The following is a 13,790-nucleotide window of genomic DNA, read 5'->3' as shown; positions in this document are numbered from 1 at the left end:
CTCTGAGAATCAAAACTTTGTGCAAATACAAGCCCTTTAATTTCTGTGAACACTTACTTAAATATCGGAGCCCTCAAGTCTAATGAAATCTATAATAAATAAACAACAATAATTGAAGAATATTCAATCAACACAAGCGTTGCTTATTCTATGTTTCAAAGTTGTAAGTCTAGTTTCTCTCCCCCAGTGCTCAAGTGATGAACTATATCACTAAGCACTAAGCAGCAAAAAAAATCTCAGCAATGGCGTATGTTAGATATCTCATTAACTTATGTATGCCTATCAAAGAACTTCTCTATGAGTACAGAGAAGGTTGCAAAGCCAGCGCAACCTATACACGCAGCTTTTGGCCCACCTGAAACAAAATCAATCAATTAATACTTCCTCAGAAACAATGTTCCACGTAAGCACATTTCAAAGTGGTTTAAATTACTTCAACCGAGAAGAACACATAAGAAAGATCAAATGAAGAACTCATTATTGAAGAAACAACTATATCTAGGAGAGTTGAGTTTGGGAATCATGCCATTGCATATAGATGAAGATAACATCCAACATCCAAAGTCCATACAAAGATAGGAAGAGATGTACCTCTAGCGGACATTGAACCACCGGTCACACATCCAGCTATAGCGGTGTTTGACGTGTCATGCTTCGCCCTTGCCTTTTTCAAAGAGGTAAAAGGAACAATCAAGGTTTTGAATTTAGGAGTCAGTAGGGGAGCTTCCTTGTTTGATTTGAGTAGGTCAATAGTAAAGTACCTTCTCGACAATGCATTCCGCTGCTGAGAAAACCAAACCCATAACCGCAAATGTCTTACAGGAATTCCAACTCCTTTGCCCCATTTGTTTTGCTGTAAACACAAACTGCTGCCTAGCCGTCATCGTATCATTTGTTATAGGGTTATCTAATGCCCCCAAGAACAGACCCATCATCAACCCAAGACCTCCACCTACACCACCAATTCACAGAGAATGTAAAAGTCAACTTAATATCTTCACATGCCTGCCTAATTGTCATTATCAACTTAAGAATAAATTCTGCTATTGGAGCATTTATGTGAGTAGCTTTATATCAGGATAGTTTCATTTAGAGCATTTATAGAGTATACAACAGATTCGATTCGAGATTTCACATTCTCAAGTCAACTAACTAAATCTGACAATAAGTGCAATGTTAAAGTGAGTCATTAACCAGCTCAGAATCATATCAACTATTCAAAAAGGTAAACACTTTCTCCGAATTTAAAGAATGTACAACCAATTTCACTATCCTCAACTAGAGTTTTTAGTACAACCAATTTTACTATCCTCAACTAGAGTTTTTAGTGATTTTCACTGACCTATGAAATCGAAGAAAAAAAAGAAGCAATGGATCAATAAAGATTCGAGAAAGAGATGAGATTTAAACTGACCCATGACTCCACTAGTAACAGCACGAACGGCGCAGTTGTTCCAAACCTCTTGAGCTCGGATCTCCTCGATGGTTGGCATCCGGATCGGCTGAATCTGGGTAACGTTCTCATCAGAGCCCGCGCCCACGGGGGCCGGAGTAGCACCGGTTGGTTCAGGACTCGAATCCGCCATTTTCAAAGGTATATAGAGAGTTAAAATCCGACAAGGGGATATGTCATCAAACGCTTAAAAGTAGGGATTGTAAGAATCAGATCAAGCGTGCGTGCGTTCGCGCGCCTTGGAGAGAGAGATAAAACAAATCAGGGTTTATCCCCCTCCCGATGTCCTAGGGTTTAAGCCACAAAACTAATACTTTCCAGGCCCATTAGTTTACATGTTTGGCCTTTATTTAAACTAATTTTTAGCCTTGTCGGTTAACGGCGTAGATGCTATTTTAGGTTTTGACTTTTGAGGAGATCTAGATTTTCCACGTGGTATACTGCATGTGAAAGTGGTGCGTGTATCGAAAAAAAAAACCTTTGCGCTTTCTTTTTCTAACCCGATGTCGTTTCAGTTTCCCCACTGGCACGATACATCCTAATTCTCTGTTATAAAACAAGAAAGCAATAGACCTAAAAACACAATATTCAACAAAGAGTGCGAAATCAGAGCTATCTCAAGAAATGGCTTCTTCAAGTTCAAGACCTGAGAACGTTCCGTTTCTCTTCCCGGAAACAAAATCCTCTGTTTTACCGGATCCTTCTCTTTTCTTTAGTAAAGATCTCCTCACAAACCCTCTTCCCACGAACTCCTTCTTTCAAAACTTCACACTCAAAAAAGGTGACCAGGCTGAGTATATCCACCCTTACCTCATAAAATCCGTGGATTCCTCTATCCATCTCATACCCATCTCTGTTTCTTAACTCCGATTACATCTACGAGGTATTCAAAGCCGATATCATCATCTCCGGTTCAAACAGACCCAATCCGAATCCTCGAAAGTCTCATCTGATCTCTTCATTCAGCGACCTCGGCGTGACTCTTGATTTCCCTTCCTCTAACCTCAGCTTCTTCCTCGTCAGAGGAAGCCCATTTGTAACTTGCTCTGTCTCAGGAACCTCGATCACTATCTCAACTAGCCATGGGGTCAGGTCATTTTCTCGAAACTCATCTACGAAGTTTTCAGCGAATCTCACCAACAATCAGAAATGGCTCATCTACGCCTCTTCGCCGATTAATCTGTTCAAACACGGCGACTCTTTCATTAAATGCCGTGGTGTGTTTACGGGTGTAATCCGAATCGCCGTGTTACCCGGTTCGAATCAAGATTTCGAAACGACTCTCGACAGGTTCAGTTGCTGTTACCCTGTCTCCGGTGAAGCTGATTTCAAAACGCCTTTTGCTTTGGAGTATAAGTGGGAGAAGAGAGACTCTGGAGATCTGCTGATGCTTGCTCATCCTCTCCATCTCAAACTTTTAGCAAGAGACGATCGTTCATTTACCGTTTTAGACAAAATACGGTACAAAAGCATCGACGGAGATTTGGTAGGTGTTGTCGGAGATTCATGGGTTCTTAAACCAGACCCTGTTTCAGTGACGTGGCACTCAATCAAGGGAGTAAAAGAAGATTCACACAAAGAGATCATCTCGGCTCTCGTCAAAGATGTTAACGGTTTGAATTCCTCAGCTGAGGTCACGAGTTCGTCATATTTCTATGGGAAGTTGATCGCCAGAGCAGCGAGATTGGCTTTAATAGCGGAAGAAGTTTGCTATCTCGATGTGATTCCGAAGATTACAACTTACCTGAAGAACATGATTCAGCCGTGGTTAGATGGGAGTTTTAAACCAAACGGGTTTCTCTATGACCCTAAATGGGGAGGTTTGGTCACGAAGCTAGGATCAAAAGATTCACATGCTGATTTTGGGTTCGGAATATATAATGATCATCATTATCATGTAGGGTATTTTCTCTACGCTATTGCCGTGCTTGCTAAGTTAGATCCTTTGTGGGGAGAGAGATACAGAGCTCAAGCGTACAGTCTAATGGGGGATGTCATGACACTTGGAAAAATTGGTGGTCATTCGAATTCTAGTTATCCGCGTTTCAGAAATTTTGATCATTTCAAGCTACACTCTTGGGCTGGAGGGTTAACGGAGTTCTGGGACGGAAGGAATCAAGAGAGCACGAGCGAGGCCGTAAACGCTTATTACTCCGCCGCTTTGTTAGGGCTAGCTTACGGGGACACGCATCTGGTGGAGACGGCTTCAACGATCATGACGCTTGAGATACACGCCGCGAAGATGTGGTGGCAGGTAACGATATTTTTTCATTCAATTTAACTGAACCAAACCCCAAGAAACTTGGTTTAACTCTTCTTGGATACGGTTATTGGATTGTCAAACCAAACCATAATTTTTGACGCCAAACCAAAACATACTAGTAATTTTTCTTTTCCTAATGAGGATTTATTTTGATTACAGTATTCTTGAAACCGATTCAGACGACAACAGTTTCAATTTGATCACTATGTTTTCTTTTTTGGTTGGCAGGTGAAGGAAGGTGACGCTATGTATCCTAAAGATTTCACGGCTGAGAATCGTGTGGTTGGTGTTTTGTGGTCTACAAAGCGAGACAGTAGCCTATGGTTCGGGCCTAAGGAGTGGAAAGAGTGTAGGCTCGGGATACAGCTATTACCGATACTTCCGGTGTCGGAAATTCTCTTCTCAGATGTACAATTCGTGAAACAGCTTGTGACATGGACTTTGCCTGCGTTGCAAAGAGACGACGTCGGAGAAGGCTGGAAAGGATTCGTATATGCTCTGGAAAGTCTTTACGACAAAAAAGGCGCTATTAAGAAGATTCAGAGATTAAATAATTTCGATAATGGAAACTCTTTGAGTAATCTATTGTGGTGGGTTCACAGTAGAGACTGATCTCATGGGTGCTATTGGTGAGGCAATAGCTTACCAAGGCGATGATCAGTAGCTGGTCTGGGTGCTGTTTGTTCATTGTTGCTCGATTTTCATTTTTTTGGTTGTTTAACTAATGTTGCTTTGTAAAGCAAAACTTGGTTCATCTCATCACATAATGTGAGATATTAGACGGTTTCAATGTTTACCCTTGAACCTTTGTCTACATGTTTTTGAAAGGAGGGAGTTAGTAGTAATGTTTGCTTCTTTATTCATGTTTCCCAAGTGTGATGGTTTTAGCATTGGGTATAATGAAAAATGATTAAGTTAAGTGATCGAGTTAGAAAACGTTTTAAAAGGAACCTGTCTATTATTTTATTCACAATGAAAGAATGAATGAATTATCAAATAGTACAAAAGAATGAATAAAATTAGAAGACAAAAGTTGACTTTCATCTAACAATCAAAACTATTCCACACCTCTCAAGAGACAGAGAGAGAGATGCTGTGACCAAATGAATCCCCTCAGGAAGCTTCAGCTCAATGTAGAGGGGTTTCAAAGTCAAAAGCTCTGTTCCACCAACTCTAAACAACATCGTACTACTAATTCAGGTTCCAACTCTCATCGTTGGTTAGGCATTTCAGGTTAACGAATGCTTCAAGAGCTTCTCTCATCCACCAGTTGTGACAAACTTCTCTTGCTTCATCCAAACTGACCCATCTGCGTTGTCTAATCTCGGCCTCGGGCCAAAGCTCAAACTCTTGAGAAACAAGGAGAGCAAACATGTATCCGTCGTGAATGATGTTATGTCTTTTGCTTTTGTATTGCCATTTCCCAATCTTCCCTTGAAGCTCTCCTGTAACACCCGCTTCTTCGATCGTCTCTCTCAAAGCTGCTTCCTCCATTGATTCATCCATCTCCCAACCACCTTTTGGGAACAACATTCCTTTGCCCTTTTGAGCACTGATCAGAAGAACTTCGATTTCTGTGGATTCAATCCCATTGACTTCTTGTTTCTTGTATCTGTACGGTACACATCTGCACACAAAATAATTGACCAAATATTCAATAAGATTCCACAAAAAAAAAAAAAAAAAAAACAAAAAACAAAGATCGTCCTCCAATTTTGAAAAAAAAGTCACACGTTTTTGACAACCGCGCGCGGTTAAAAAAAAAATTCCAAATTGTCGCGGGATTAGTAATAATAATTAACGGTTTAATTAACGATCTTGTAAAGAAACATTGAAATTTTTAAAAATTGCAACTTTTTCACCACATAACAATACCAAATTTAGCTTTCATCCTAAAGAATTACGAGTTCGAACCACCGACTACGACAATTTTCGAATTGGGGGGTAAAATTTAAGGGTTAGGAAGAGACGAACCCGACGACTTGACGATAGCCGGAGGTATCGTAACGCTGCAAATCTCTACCGGTACGAGAGACCAAAGAGACAACCTTCTCGATCTGCGCCGGGACAACTTTCGTGGAAGGGATGCTCTCGAAGATCGGAGATAAATACGAGGCGACATTTGACAAGTTTGAGACGAAAAGAGACACAGAGAAGCCTGTCATGTTTTCTTGAATCCCAATTTACCGATGGATGAACCACGACGAATTCAGAATAAGAGAGAGAGAGAGAGAGAGTTTCGAATCAAAAGAGGCTCTGCTCTCGGATTCGGGGGAATCGATTTAAGGAAGTCCGAGAGAGAGAGAGATGAAACGGATAAGCAACAAAAGGAGAGAGAGAGAGAGATGCGAATTTGTTTTTAGGACAAATCTCTATCCTTCTTTATATGGAACTTCCCACGCGCTTCAGGTACCTTTTCGTTTTAACTATATTTTTTTTTAGTTTTAAAAAAAAAAAAAAATACTTACTCTATCTCATCTAATTTTTAACACTTTCACACATATTAAAAAAAAATTTAATTTTTATTTATAAATTAATTTATAATTACTTTTTGATAAAGAGAGAAAATATAAACTAATAACAATTCAAAATTTTAAATATTTTCAGTAATTATTTCTTGAAATTTACAAAACATCTATTTTTGTGGAACAAAAAATATCTCAAAACATCAATCTTTATGGGAGAGAAAGAGTATCAATCAAATTGCTCCATTTCTTCCAAATTATATATATTTCTCCGGCTATTGACTCAATATTTTCCCGGTTTTTTGAGTTATGTTCTTGGTTTTGTTTGGTTTAACTGAATCTGACATAACAATTGTTTCCTTTTCTGTTTTTTTTTTGTTGTATGATCTGACTGTTATTAACGAGACAATCCCCTGATCTCCACTAGTACAATCCCCTTACATAACAACTGTTTCCTTTGACTGTTATTTTTTATTTTTTTTGGTACACGAGTATTTCGTTGATTTTCTAGAAATTGTTTTTTTCGTCAAAGAAAAAAAAAAAAAAAACATCCTCAACCAATTTGCACAAAAAAAAAAAAAAAAAACATCCTCAACCAAAAAAAAAAAGGTCAACTCGTAAACAAACAAAAAAAAAACCTCGGCACAGACACGGAAGAAAGGGTGTGTGAGACACGCGAATCCTAGGCGCGTGAAGAAGCTGAGCAAGTGGGTTATAGGCTATAGGGACCTCATTTTTGTTTGTTTGTGGGGTTTGTAAAAAAAGTACTGAGAGAGTGTGCTCATCCACATACTCGTCGTCCCTGACACAAAACACGGTATTAGGCGATTCCTTCATGTTTTTTCTCAACATTTATTTCTTTAAGTAAATATATTATGACTCACATAGTTTGCTGTTTTTTTCAGTGTCTTCTAGAAACCCAAACTCCGATACAGTCGAAATCTTATTAATGGGCCTAGCCCCTGCGACACTGCCATGTTTTTCCATCTTATTGATATTTTTATCAATTCAGAAAAAGAAAATTATTATCGAGTAAGTATAAGGTAACCGTACTGGAAGGTCCGGCCGGATCACCTTCTTTTCAGGGAGAGCTAATGTTGTTGATTTGGTCTGGTTTCTAGATTAAGTTCATTTTTTTTTGTTTTTTTGTTATATTTTATATAAACGGAATTCAATTTAAATATGGAATAGTAAATACTACAAAAGAAAAAAAAAATACGTGCCAAAAGCTTAAAAGAGCATTTGTTAGCAAATTAGTACATTTTAGAAACTTAATTGGAAAACTAATACATTCACTATTTAAAATTGGAAAAATAAGGTGTTGTGTAATAGAGAGTTTGTGAGATAGGGAAAAATGGTGGGACATAGGTTTGGTTAGAAAATTACAAAAATGGGTATTGTGAGTAAGAAATAAAGCTTTTTTTCCTCCAATCATAATTATTCAAATAACTGTTAATATAATCTATTTTTAGAAAACTTCTTAGATACAAAAAAAATATATATTTTTTTTAACAATATGATATGAATTTTATTTAATAATTTTAAATATATTACATAAATCTTTTGTATCCGTACACCTTAGTATGTGTACAGATGTCTATACACATTATTATGTGTACAGATGTTTGTACACATTATTAACTTTACAGATGTAATTTGTATAAAAACATTGCAGACATCTGTACACATAATAATGTGTATAGACATTTATACACTTAAAAATGTGTACGGATACAAAATATTTATATAATTTATTTTAAAATTATTAATTAAAATTCATACGAAATTGTAAAGAAAAAAACATAGATTTTTTGTATTTAAAAAGTTTAAATAAAATTATATTACCAATTATTTGAAATATCAAGAAAAAAAGAAGAAAATGGAAAACAATGGCATATGATGTAATTAAGTAGAATCTTTAATGGTAAAAATGGGTGTGGAAATAGCTGAACAGTGGTGAATATATTTTTTTCCAATTATAAATAGTGAATGTACGTGTTTCCTAATTATGTTTGAAAAATGCATCATTTTGCCAAATATCTCTATTTTTAATATCGTTTTTGTTTTCTTATATATACATATGGTATTATGATAAATGGTGATAATCAACGTATGCTCAGATAGTTGTAGGTAGACTTTTGGCCAAGTAGTGTATGAAGAAGAAAAAACTGCGTAGGTCCTTTCTATTATCTTCCTTTTAATTATGGAACGGCTGGCGATATCTTTTATATTCAGAGTATCTGCGAATAATTCCAATCAATTTCTCAAGCTCATATTAATTAAATATTGGATGTATACATATTATACGTACCAACATTTTTTCTCTTTTTTGATAAAGTATTACGTATAACGTATCAAAGTTGAAACTATATATATATATATATACGTACCAAATACTAAAATAGCTGTACCTACAATCTGGTTTACCAGAAACCCAAGTCTTTGATTCGTTGACCAATATCACTTTTTATCTAACAAAGAAAAATCCAGACTCATCATAGCCGTCGGATTATTACTTCAACTGCGTCAAGCTAAAGTGTATCCAGTCGAAGTCACTTATTTACATGAAACTATGTAAGGTTACCACAAATAGGATTTGTTTGTTTGTTTGTTTTGTTTTGGTAAACTTTACCAACACCCTTTTGCGTTCAATGCACGTCTATGAAATAATACGTGTTCCAAAGCTAGAGATGTATATTCTGACTACCCCAAAAGAAACATATAAAAAAAAAAAAAAAAAAAAAACTAGTACTCAGAAAAAAAATCATGCTAATTTCTATTCTTTCTAGTTTTTTTAGTTGTCATTTTAGAGTAAAAAAATTTGTTTACTAATATTTGTCGTTTTAAGTTTCCAATACATTTGTTTGGTAAAAATATCAATTTTATTCTAATTATTTTAATGTTTTGACCAATAAAAAAATTAGAAAATATATTAAAAAGTGGTATAATAGAACATTGATCTATTTTCTTAATTTGTGTGCAAAACTCTAGAACGACAAAAAAAAAACTGGAGAGAGTCTAATTTACAAATTAGTGAATTACAATGCTCATATAAAACGTATAGTTGATAGGCTTTTCACAACTGAATACCGTAAAACTAATTGATAATCCTAATTCTGTTAGTTATGGATTTATTTGTGGTAAATGCAATTAAAACGACGGCAAATGAACTAGTTATCCTCCTCCCGATAGGATGTCCACTATATATATATTGATCAAAACTTAATTACAAATTGAATCACTAATCTAGACGGAAATTCAAATGGTGAACAAAACCACAGCCTCGGACAAAAAAATCAAGAAAAAAAAAAAAAGAACAAAATACTCTCGTCTATGATTAAAAATTTGATTTATGTGAAGTATTTAACGATCCTTGAGATATTAGGCATTTAGCTTTCCACGATCGTCTCCAATTTAGGCCTCCAAGATCCATGTTTCGATTCGTATAGCACCTTCTCTTCTAGGGTTTGTCTTATTTCCACACCACCGTGATCATCTTGATCATCATCAACTGATGATGAGTTTCTTCTTCTATCTCCGGTCACCGGAAAGATGCAAACCGGGAATATTCTTTTCAAATGGTTATACCGGCTTTCGTTGAGTGTCTCCGCGGCTTTGTCGGAGATGAGAGCGAGTTCTTCGTGTGTTAAGACAGAGAAGAGCATGTCGGTCGGGAGGAGGAGGTAGAGATGTCGTCTCGGCCGTAAAAAATCGTCAGGAGATACGGCGGTGACTCGTTGGCCGATTTGGAGTAGAGTTGAGTCGGTGATAAAGTGGCCAGGGTTTCGAGAGACGATGTCGGAGGTTTTGATGGGTTTTGAGAAAACGTCGAGAGTTCCCGTTAACGGAGCCAAGATTTTGACTACTCCAGAGGATGAGTGTGATGATATGATCAATGGTGCGCAAGAAGATGTGTTCCCCATTATTATGATGATCAGAGTAGAAGAACGAGAGGAAGAGACAGAGAAAGAGAGAGAGAAGTTTCGAGGAATGGGCTGGCTTTATAATTATGTGTATATAAATAGTTGCATTAGTTTAGGGATTAAGTGATAGTTAAGTATTAATTAATTTTTGTTAGCTGGTTGTGTACAACTGTGTATCTTCTTTCTCTTCGTAATATAGTTGTCGCTTCTTAACTTTATTGGGACTTTATCTGATATGATAGATGCAATTTAAGTTATTAAACTACAAAAAAGTAAGGTTTTCGTTTCAACAACACTAATTCATTAATTCACGTATACATATTGGCCGCTACATAATAAATTTTCATATAATCAAGTCAAAACTCGATAATTAATCAGATTCATCCCTTATAAGACCAGCTGCTTATTTGTTAAATGTTTCGGTCTACGGAACAAAAAGAGATTACAAATATTAAATGTATATTAAGGTGTGACTTTTTGCTGTGACAAAGGTCATTTAGAACTAAATGTTTTCTGTCAGCAAAACAGCATGAATCAAGGCGGTAAGAGTAAGAGTAACTAGCAAAATAGATTTGACTTTTTTACAGTTTTCGGCCGTCCGATAAATCAACTATAGAAATTTTCAAGTGGTGGTATTTAATCAACATATACAAAATTAACTATTGTCATCATAACACAAGTGTGTGTATGTGTTCTTCTTTTTTATGTGTTTGATACATAATGTGATTAATTAAAGATAAGAAAACAGTAGTTTGAGATGACTGATGATATATACGATGATCAGAAGAAATAATCGAGTTTTCAAAATCCCGCATTAGTGGTCTCCAAATATGAGCTCAATTCATATATTTAATTAACTAGTTATCTCCTAGAAAAGGTAAATACATCTAAAATTATTTTTGACATCAAGTAGTACGTAGTTACATATATATGGGTTAAGTTGGTTATGGTTTATTGTTGAAGTTGATAAACTAAAATTTCATCCAATTCATATTAGCTATAATAATCTGAATTTTAAATGGAAAAAACCACGTTACATAACCCGTGCATCACTAAACCACTAAAACTAATACAAACGGCAAGCCATTTTTTATTTGGTAAACCTAATTTAATCGAGATCAGTAGATTATTAATTTTCTGGTTTTACACCAACATATATGCTGTGAAATTTGTTTTAACACAATAGGATAAAAGTGAATAAAAAACATTTGGATTAAATACGATAGAGTAGAGAGAAGAAAAAGCACATGGATGAAGGATGGGGGTGATTGTGAAGAGCTGGGCGATTGGGCTGAGCTCGAGTCACGACGCTACCTAACTCATCATTAGACATGGCTTCTCCCTCCGTTTTGTTTTTATTTTCATTTTTATACTTGTGATATACTGATATTTATAATATAAATTTAGTTCATTTGTTTTTAGAAATTCCAAAAGCCAAAAACAAAGATTACATAAGTCGGTACCATGAAACAAAATAATCTTATCATATATATACAGCTCTATAGTTGTCTGGATACATCCATCATACATATATAATAAAAGGCAAATTTGTTAGGTGCCACAATTTTATATGATCTTTAACATTTAATTTGTATTATTAAAAACTAAAAGCATTATAAAAAGCATGCCATATATAATCATGTATAATGTAGATTTGGTATTCAGATGTAGACATATAAATTCATGTTACTCTATAGATTAATGTTTATAAATTTATAATTAATAATTTGTAGTTGATTTAGAAAATTATATAAACTGCATATGTATGTGTAAAAACATACTAACACACAAATTAGTATCAATTATAATGCTTTATAGATGTACAATATATCAAATTTTGTTGAAATCTCGTGGATACACAAACACTAATGTGACCTGCGTATATGTATTTGTCGCTGTCGGAGATCACACCAGTTCGAATTATGTGATTTTATTTTGTAAAGTGCCCTGGACTTTGGACTCTACTTGTTTTGTTGTTTCTTGCTCGTTTTGTTGGCTTCAATCTATAAAATAAAACAAATTGAATCGAACCCATTTGATGAACTGTCAAAATGATTTATTATATAAATAATTAAATAACACAAAGTCACAAACACTCGGATAACATTATATAAACACATCCATTTAGCAACTAAAGTGAAAAGGGGATCTCAATTAGCTATCGTCAACATATTTAAATCAGGAAATAATTATTACATTATCTGGGAGTTGCAATGTCAAAATCTTGACAGGAGCTGAAAAGCTAGCTTCCAAAAAAGTTAGCTATCAAACTCTAACGAGGTATACAAAATTATAAACTAGTGATTTGTATGTTAACACATTAAGAAGAAAAAAATGAGATATATATGTCTTTGTAAACTAGTGATTCGTATTGTAACGTTATTAACATATTTCATTTTTAGTTTGCACTGATGTGTACATGCTTAGGAATCCTATAAATGCAAAAGGTTTAATACTGTAGATAGATAAATAATACGAGTATGCTCTGCTTATTGGTAAAGAGTTTCTTTTTCAAAAAAAAAAAAAAGTTGTTACTATTATTTGAATTTCTTGTTACATATGAATAATCAGTTTAAGTTGAAAATAAAAATGTTGCCGAAATATATTGGTCTGATTATTTTTCCAACAAATGAAAACCTACCTAATAAAAAAAGACGTCCGTGAAATAAATATAATTAAGAACGTAGATCAGAAGAAGAGTGTTGCCACGACAGCCGATGCAAAGCTAATTAGTCCCGCGAAGTTGATGGCCAGAGCTGAGCTTGTTGATTTGGTCGTCGAAGAAGCTGAATCTCCGGTGGAACCGCTTCCTGTTCATGCGTTTTAAAATTAAATTTAAAATATTCCACTATTTTTTATATATAAAAAGACGAAAACAAAATATGCCCCATAAGAAAACCATAACAATGATATTTAAATTTGATTTTTTATTTTTATTTTTAAAGATTTGAATTACTATTTGAATATGTGTATTCGTTACCGGTGAAAGATGCCGGAGGAGTTTTCGGGGTTGCCGGCGGTGTCGAAGACGAAGACGGAGTAGTACCTTCGTTAACAACACAGAATCAATCAACAGAGATAAGAAGAATTAATGTCGCATTAGGCTTAATTAAGAAATTCAAAAAGGCGTCACAATAGGCTAATTATAATCAACCAAAACGCCGCCGTGTTGTGATGTTATACTCACCACCGGCGCTGTTTTTGCATTGAGACACGTCAGCTTTGGCGCCACAAGCGTTGGGGAGAACGAGAGCGTTTTCTTTAGTGAGGTTAAGCGATTTGAGCATATCGACGTTGTTGAAGACGGAGCAGAGACACATCACGTCACTGTCGACGATCTCCCTCAACGGCATGCAGCACGACGGAGGAGGCGGGGGACTCACCGAGTGAAGATACGGCTGACAAGGCATCAGTTTCTGTATACACGGCAATGCGTGCGCGTCTCCTCCTCCAGCACCACCGCTAGGTGGTGTAGGTGTAGTCGCGGCGTTAGAAGACGTAACGGAGCAAACTACAAGAAAGACGGCGACGGCGAATCTAACAACCTCCATTTTTTAAATTTTGTTTTGTCTTTTATCTTCTTTCTATCTTTAGATGCTTGTAAGAATCGATGTAAAAGTTGTAAACAAATGCGGTTATATATATATACGCATTCGGTGGTTATAAATTTTGGTTTTTTTGAATTC

At 35.5% G+C, this 13,790-nt stretch overlaps 4 protein-coding genes and 1 pseudogene across 4 annotated transcripts; 1 reads left to right on the top strand and 4 right to left on the bottom strand.

Moving 5' to 3' along the window:
- Nucleotides 1-16: 16 nt before the first annotated feature.
- On the bottom strand, nt 17-1,779 carry LOC104740523 (mitochondrial import inner membrane translocase subunit TIM22-4). Its single transcript, XM_010461142.2, has 4 exons — nt 1,415-1,779; nt 762-952; nt 592-664; nt 17-355 (listed from the first exon to the last, which is right to left on the bottom strand). Exons 1-4 carry the CDS (start codon nt 1,584-1,586, stop codon nt 270-272), a joined length of 522 nt encoding a protein of 173 aa, XP_010459444.2. The 5' UTR covers nt 1,587-1,779; the 3' UTR covers nt 17-269.
- A 280-nt stretch (nt 1,780-2,059) lies between these two features.
- Nucleotides 2,060-4,371, top strand: LOC104743375 (glucan endo-1,3-beta-D-glucosidase-like; annotated as a pseudogene).
- Nucleotides 4,372-4,654: 283 nt separating this feature from the next.
- On the bottom strand, nt 4,655-6,116 carry LOC104740522 (nudix hydrolase 4). Its single transcript, XM_010461141.3, has 2 exons — nt 5,691-6,116; nt 4,655-5,343 (listed from the first exon to the last, which is right to left on the bottom strand). Exons 1-2 carry the CDS (start codon nt 5,879-5,881, stop codon nt 4,908-4,910), a joined length of 627 nt encoding a protein of 208 aa, XP_010459443.1. The 5' UTR covers nt 5,882-6,116; the 3' UTR covers nt 4,655-4,907.
- Nucleotides 6,117-9,347: 3,231 nt separating this feature from the next.
- LOC104740521 (uncharacterized) lies at nt 9,348-10,163 on the bottom strand. Its single transcript, XM_010461140.2, has one exon. It carries the CDS (start codon nt 10,102-10,104, stop codon nt 9,571-9,573), a length of 534 nt encoding a protein of 177 aa, XP_010459442.1. The 5' UTR covers nt 10,105-10,163; the 3' UTR covers nt 9,348-9,570.
- A 2,444-nt stretch (nt 10,164-12,607) lies between these two features.
- Nucleotides 12,608-13,736, bottom strand: LOC104740520 (non-specific lipid transfer protein GPI-anchored 3-like). The gene is made up of 3 exons (XM_010461139.2): nt 13,292-13,736; nt 13,085-13,150; nt 12,608-12,914 (listed from the first exon to the last, which is right to left on the bottom strand). Exons 1-3 carry the CDS (start codon nt 13,653-13,655, stop codon nt 12,793-12,795), a joined length of 552 nt encoding a protein of 183 aa, XP_010459441.1. The 5' UTR covers nt 13,656-13,736; the 3' UTR covers nt 12,608-12,792.
- Between the last annotated feature and the right edge of the window lie 54 nt (nt 13,737-13,790).

Source organism: Camelina sativa, chromosome 14 (assembly GCF_030686135.1).
Source record: "Camelina sativa cultivar CO46 ecotype springtype chromosome 14, ASM3068613v1".
In the NCBI taxonomy this organism is placed as follows: Eukaryota; Viridiplantae; Streptophyta; class Magnoliopsida; order Brassicales; family Brassicaceae; genus Camelina; species Camelina sativa.
The sequence above is the reverse complement of the archived record's forward strand: the minus strand, read 5'-3'. Positions and strand labels throughout refer to the sequence as shown.